A 6,678-nucleotide genomic window follows, 5' to 3' on the forward strand; every position below is an offset into this window, starting at 1 on the left:
GGTGGGCTCCAGAGCATTGTGCCCCATTGAGATCTCTCTCCTGGCCAGGGTCCACCTTCAAATCCCAAGAGTTTCCTAACCTGAATCTGACAACCCTTACAACCCATCCCCCACCAGTGACTGGGGGGACCTGTCGACCCTACACTGGATTAATAGTTTCTAGAACGCACAGTATGTAGTTTATGGGTAGACCAAAGCCTACCCGAAATACTTTTGCATGAATGAGCAAGGAACTCCTGGGGTTGGCTCGGTATCCGCCTGGGCTAGATTTCAAAAGGCCGTCTCTTCTTTATGGCCATCTGGAGGCTTCTCAACTTAGTCACATTTGAAAGCATGGGGTGGGTGCGTTATGACGTCTCCAGAGCCAGCTTGGTGTAGTGGTTAGGAGTGAGGACTTCTAATCTGGCAAGCTGGGTTTGATTCCCCACTCCCCCACATGCAGCCAGCTGGGTGACCTTGGGCATGTCACAGTCCTTATAGAGCTGTTCTAACTGTGCAGTAACATCAGGGCTCTCTCAGCCTCGCCTCCCTCACAGGGTGTCTGTTGTGGGGACAGGAAAGGGAAGGGCATTGTAAGCCACTCGGGGACTCCTTTGGGTAGAGAAACTCGGCATATAAGAACCAACGCTGCTTCTTCTACATTTGAGAATGGTGGCCTGTGAATTTAAAGCCGTAGAACTACTTATTTATTTACATTTTTGATGGCCTGTCTCACTGTGATTCAGGGCAGATTACACAGTGTAAGACAATGCAATCAGGTAGCTCAACTCATCTGACAGGCAACATAAGAGAGACAAAAATTAGGCGAAAAGGAAAGTATTGGGCATGATACAACATGAACAATGCAAAAGCTGGAATTACAAAAACAAAGAACAAGATGCTACATACAGTAACCAGGACTAGACTCAATTCCAGTTCCCATGCCTTTTAATCTTTTATACTGCACCCTTGTTTCCTTTATAGAATTGTTCTTTTCCCCCTTGCATGGAGAGCTGGGGAATATTTATTTATTTAGAAAAAGAGTTTTTTATACTACCTGAAGGAGTCTCAAAGTGGCTTACAATTGCCTTCCCCTCCTCTCCCCACAACAGGACACCCTGTGAGGGAGGTGAGGCTGACAGAGCTTCTGACAGCTCTGTGAGAACAGTACTATCAGGGCTGTGATGAGCCCGAGGTCACCAGCTCTCCACTTAATTTATTTATTACTCCTCCATTCTCTCCTGTTGGGGCTTAACATCATTCTCCCTTTCTCCATTTTATTCTCATAGCAACCCTTGAGGTAGATTAGGCTGACTGTGATTGGCCCCAGGTCACCCAGCAAGCTCCCAGGGCAGCAGTGGGATTCGAACCTGGAATCTCCCAGGTCTTAGTCCCTGCCCTCTAAACCAGGGGTTGTCAACCTGTGGTCCTCCAGATGTCCATGGATTACAATTCTCATGAGCTCTGCCAGCAAACGCTGGCAGGGGCTCATAGGAATTGTAGTCCATGGACATCTGGAGGACCACAGGTTGACTAACCCTGCTCTAAACCATTACACCACACTGGCTTTCTGAGCTCCCATGTCTGTCAGAAGGAAAGCAGTAGGTTTTCCTCATCCACTGCCACACACACCGTCTGCTCCTTTGTACAGAAGAGAAGCTGACTGCAATTTGGGGTTTCAGAGTCGAGGGTTTGAGCTGAGCTACCTGGCAAAGGTGTCGGAGGTGAAGGACACGGTGCACCGGCAGACCTTGCTGCATCACCTGTGCCACAACGTGGTGGAGAAATTCCCGGAGACGACCGACCTCTACTCTGAGATCGCGGCCATCACACGCTCAGCCAAGGTGAGGTGTGGCTTTTCTCCTTTTCCTTCCCAGGGATCAAGAAGGTCCCTCAGTCCAGTACCATGCTCCCCTGGAACGGGTTTCTGAGATGGCTAAGCCGGCCTTCTGCTGTTCCTCTCAGGTTGACTTCGATGCGCTTGCGGAAAGTCTGGTCCAGTTGGAGCAACGGTGCAAAGCATCATGGGACAGCTTGAAGGCAATGGCCAAGCATGAGACCAAGCCTGCCTTGAAAAGCAGGTTGCTGGACTTCTTACAGGCCAGCACCCAGAAGATCATCCTCCTCAAGATTATCCACCGGCGGGTGTTGAACAGGTCTGTGTACCTCTAGCAGCCTGTGTGCAGCCTCAAGCCTCTTGGTTTCTGGTCTGTTTGCTGCAGAGCAAATTTGCATATACTGAGGCCTGGATGTACCCAAGAATACCAACATTGCATCAACCATATACTCAATAAATTTTAGTGTTTTTTTTTTTTTTTTTTTTGTACTGAGGTCTAGACTTTCTGGCTATCAGGAAATTTCTGGCTAGGAACTAAAGAAGAATGGGGCAGGAACTAGGAAGATGAGAGCTATACTTCCAAACAAGGAGCTAAGCACAGAAATATTACTTACATTAACTTATTAAATGCTCAGTTTTAAGGCTCAGAATGGTGTAATAGATAGAAGACTCAAGTTCAAATCTCCAGTCTATCATGGCAGTATACTGGGTAAACTTGGGCCAGACACACTCTCTCAGCATAACCTACCTTGCAGGGTTGTTGCGAGGATAAAACTGAGGAGAACATCTGTGAGCTGCTTTAAGACCCTATTGGTGAGAAAGGTGGGATATTAACAGATAAAGTGAATCGAAATTTATTTTTAGATATCTTATATTTAGATATATCTTTTAGATATATGCGTGTAAATTTTGCATCCCTCTTTTACCCTCACTACGGTTTGGTGAGGTGTAATTCAAGAGAAGCACCATCATTCTCCCTAGTGCCATTGTTTCCTTGCAAAAACGATCTTTTGAGTTAGGCTACGATGAAAGAGAGAGAGAGACTGAGGCAAGGCCTCCTGGTACTGATGAGCTGCATAACTCGACAGAGATATGAATCCAGGAATCCTGTGTCCCAGAATAGCTGTTTTATACTGTACTTCTCAGGCAGACTCGGGGTGTGTCATGGGAAAGCAATGACAAACTAGGTTAATATGTATGGTACAGCCCTTCCCATAGAATCCTTCTTCCCCTATAGATTTCGCTCTTTCCTCCTCTATCTGGGTTATGACGCTCATTCGGTGCGGGATGTGAAGGTCACTGGATTTTGCCAAACCCTCCGGGAGTTTGCCCTGGAATACCGCACATCCAGAGAGAGAGTTCTGCAGCAGAGGAAGAAACGGGCAGCATACCGGGAGAGGAACAAAACCCGCGGCAGGATGATCACGGAGGTAACTCGGAGTGGTATCCCTGTCTTTTCCCTTTTTCTCTGATCCAGCTTGATCAAGGCGTCCTAGTGTGCTCTCTGCTTCCTATGCTGTGGGCATGGCTCTTCCGAGCCAGAAAGAAGCACGGGAAGCCAGCATCCATGTGCCCTTGCAAGGGCAGCTTCCCTCTGCAGACTCAGCACACTGTTCCTGCCCATAGGTTTAGGGCTGGTAGCAGGCTTCTCTTTGTATTTGTGTGTGTGAACAGGGGAAGCAGGCGGGTGCTCCCCTTGATAAGACTTCTCTGCTTGCAGATGGAGAGGTTTGCCAGTGTTAGCCAGCCTGAAATAAGCCCCGTGTCAGCTGTGCTGTCAGCCAGTCCAGAGCCAAAGGCTGACGAAGGCCACGAAACCATGACCAGCGTGCTCATCTCCCCTGCAGAGCCTTCTGGCCGCCGCTCTCGGGCCAGCAGAGGTAAGGGAGAAGAGGGCTTCTCAGGAAAACCACCCCCGTTTTGCAAGCAAGCAGTGGGGGCACTGATGGCAGCCTGACCTCACGCTGCTCTTGGACATCTCCGGAATTTTTGCCCCTCTCCAATCTCCCTCTTTTCTAGCTCTTGGTCTGGAAGCCAGGGTTGGACATTGTTGCCATGTGCTTTGAATGCACCATGACCATCCAGTTTTTGTTCCAGGTGTCGGAAAGCACACCCCTCCCAGTGCCCAGCCCCCCCAGGAGGATGCGTCTGGCTCCCCGGAAGATGCTTCAGAGGAGATAATGGACCGCCTGGTGAAGTCCGTCACGCAGAGCACTCCGCCACGGCCAGGCGCCGGGAAGGAACGCAAGCGCTCCCGGGTGAACAGGAAGTCCCGTAAGTGCTTGTCTTCTTGGTCGAAGCCGAGGCAAACCCAGGTTCTGCCCCAAAGGCAAACTGAATTCTGCAACTGGCAGGACCAGCAAAATTGGACCGATGTGCTTTGTATTGCTCTGATTTATAGTTATAGTTATAGTCCAGAAATCACATCCAACTAGCCCCTGTTCCTTCTGAGATTCCATGGCCCACGTACTTTCAAACAAGAGTTTGAAACACACAGAGCCCTAGAGATGCCATAGTGTTGGAGGAGTTATAAGAATGGTGTTGTAAGCTGCTTTTGGTTACCCTTGGGAGAAAAACAGGGTATAAATATCTAAATAAAAAAAAATCTTTCTTGTGCTTTAATGTTATCCTCGCCAAGAGGAAAGCTAAACTGACAATGGAACAGCCTTTCCTGTTCTTGGACTGGTGTTCTGAACTTCAGCAGAGATGGGCTTGCTTCCCCCTTTCACAGTCCGTGCAGCATGGCTCCTTTGGAGAGGGACACGCTGCACTTTTCTTACACAGGAGACGTGGGCAGTGTACTTTTGTCGAATTCCCCTGGCAGGGAACACTTTGCTGTCAAATAGCAGAGGTGCTGTCTCCTGCGTTGGAGAGGAGGGGAGCTGAGGGCAATGCTGATTCTCTGCAGGATCAAGAGCTCCTGTCCCTTGACTGTTAGGGATGAGGCCTAGTCCAAACATCCGGGCTTGCCTCATAAGAGTTGCTGAATTGTCCTGGAGTCTAACAGCACTCTACACAGCAGCTCACGCTCCGGTTCCAAGCCTGGCTTCCCACGAACATCCCCTGCAGACTGGCCTCCTTTTCTGCTCCCCTAACCCTTCCCCTGTCGTCTGTTTCCGCAGTGAGGCGCACCCTGAAGAACGGCCTGAGCGACGAGCTGGTGCAAGCCTTGGGACTGGCGCAGGCCGCTGGAGTGGCTGTGTGAAGAACAGCCTGCGGAACCCAGAGGAGCCGTGCCAAATAAGGACACCGTCCAAGTAGGCCTGGCAGCTGGAGGGAAGGCCGGGCTGCCAGATCGCACAGCGGTTGCCAGGAATGCATCTTGCTCGTCCAAAGCGTTCCGTCGTGGATCCTACCAGCGTGTGCTGCTGCTTGTGTTACTTCACTCAAACCTGCCCCTTTTCCTTGGCTGATGGGTCAGGGTGGAACCAGGTGAACTTCCTTGGGGAGAGGACACTCTGCCTGGCTGCAAACAGTATTATTTTTGTGTGTGTGTTTGTGTGTGTTTGGACTGATTCTGCCCAGCGCCTGGTCCGGGCGCAAGCTCCAGGGCCCGTGTTGCTCAGGAATCAGGTGGTTTGAGAGTTTGGTGGCACTAAATAAATCAGATGACTTCTTAACTTTTCCTCTCTCACTCCCTGGTCTTTCTTCCACTGCGGTGGGTTAAATTGTCTTCAGCCTGTTCCCAACTGCTTGTATTTTGGCCTCATGTTGTCAGCCCCTTGGTCCCTGCTCAATATCTGCTCCAAAAGGTGCATTCAGAAATCCAGTTGCTTCTTTCCACCCTGATTTGATGAGGTCAAAGAAGGTTGCGGGTCTCACTCTTAACGGGGTACAGGCACATGCTACAGGGAGGGGCCCAAAATAGACATAACAGGGAGCTTACTAGTTGGGTGACACTTTCTTCCCAATCCTGCTTTGGGGACAAATGGGGTGTTTGGGCCCTCCTTTTGCTATCCAGATGTGTGTCCCTGAGTTGTACATTCTTTTACAAGGGAGGCTGCAAAATTCTGTTTTGGGGGACAGGATCTGCCCAGTTCAGCCCATTCAGGTGTTGTTCAAAATGAGAAATGCAGAAGATAAACTGTGTCACCACTTGGGCTGACAGTTATCTTGTGAATTAAGAATGTTCTGTCAAAACAGAGGACAAGCAAAGTTTAAGCGGGAACTTGGGAGCCTTTCCATCTGCTTTGCTGTCATAGTGCCTGCAGGGGGCGGTGAAGGTGTAGCACCAACTTCTCTACGATAACTTTTCTTCCCACCAGCCTGCAGGGCTTAGTACTTCTTTATGGTAACCATAGAAAATGGGCAATTGAAACCTCATCCCACAGAGAGCTTTGAGTGACTTCTGGTCGGGGGCAGCTAGCTCGCCCTTCTTTTTATTCATTCCCAAATTGCCACTAGATTTTGAGAGTCAACGTGGCGTAGTGGTTAAGAGCAGCAGCTTCTAATCTGGTGAGCTTGGTTTGATTCCACACTCCTCCACATGCAGCCAGCTGGGTGACCTTGGGCTAGTCACAGTCCTGTTAGTGCTGTTCTCACAGACCAGTTTCTCTCAGAGTTCTCGCATCCTCCACCTACCTTATAGGGTATCTGTTGTGGGGAGAGGAAGAGAAGATGATTATAAGCCCCTTTGAGACTCCTTCAGATGGTGAAAAAGCAGGATATAAAAGCCAGTTCTTCTGGTATAATTTTTGTATTGCCTGAAATGGTGCCAGTTCAAAGGGAAGTTTGGGACAGGTTCAGCAAATGAGCAGCATTTCTCAAAGGATGAGGGTGATTTGCCCTTCCTTGTTTAAAAGTAATGATTTATTTGCTGCAGAGATGATCATGCCCCCTTTCCCCCATCTACCTACCAGGAA

The 6,678-nt window shown here is 49.4% G+C and overlaps 1 protein-coding gene across 2 annotated transcripts in view; it reads left to right on the plus strand.

Annotated features, from left to right (window-relative positions):
* The window catches only part of FHOD1 (formin homology 2 domain containing 1), a 57,397-nt gene extending 51,955 nt beyond the window's left edge, over window positions 1-5,442 (plus strand). For both annotated transcript variants that reach the window (XM_077309838.1, XM_077309839.1), the window contains 6 exons: window positions 1,662-1,823; window positions 1,945-2,135; window positions 3,054-3,246; window positions 3,537-3,696; window positions 3,914-4,090; window positions 4,939-5,442. In XM_077309838.1, the coding sequence (XP_077165953.1) occupies window positions 1,662-1,823; window positions 1,945-2,135; window positions 3,054-3,246; window positions 3,537-3,696; window positions 3,914-4,090; window positions 4,939-5,021 (966 nt within the window). In that variant the 3' untranslated portion in view covers window positions 5,022-5,442. The remainder of the gene's footprint in view (window positions 1-1,661; window positions 1,824-1,944; window positions 2,136-3,053; window positions 3,247-3,536; window positions 3,697-3,913; window positions 4,091-4,938) is intronic.
* The last annotated feature ends 1,236 nt before the right edge of the window (window positions 5,443-6,678 follow it).

Source organism: Paroedura picta, chromosome 14, assembly GCF_049243985.1.
Source record: "Paroedura picta isolate Pp20150507F chromosome 14, Ppicta_v3.0, whole genome shotgun sequence".
Lineage (NCBI taxonomy): Eukaryota > Metazoa > Chordata > Lepidosauria > Squamata > Gekkonidae > Paroedura > Paroedura picta.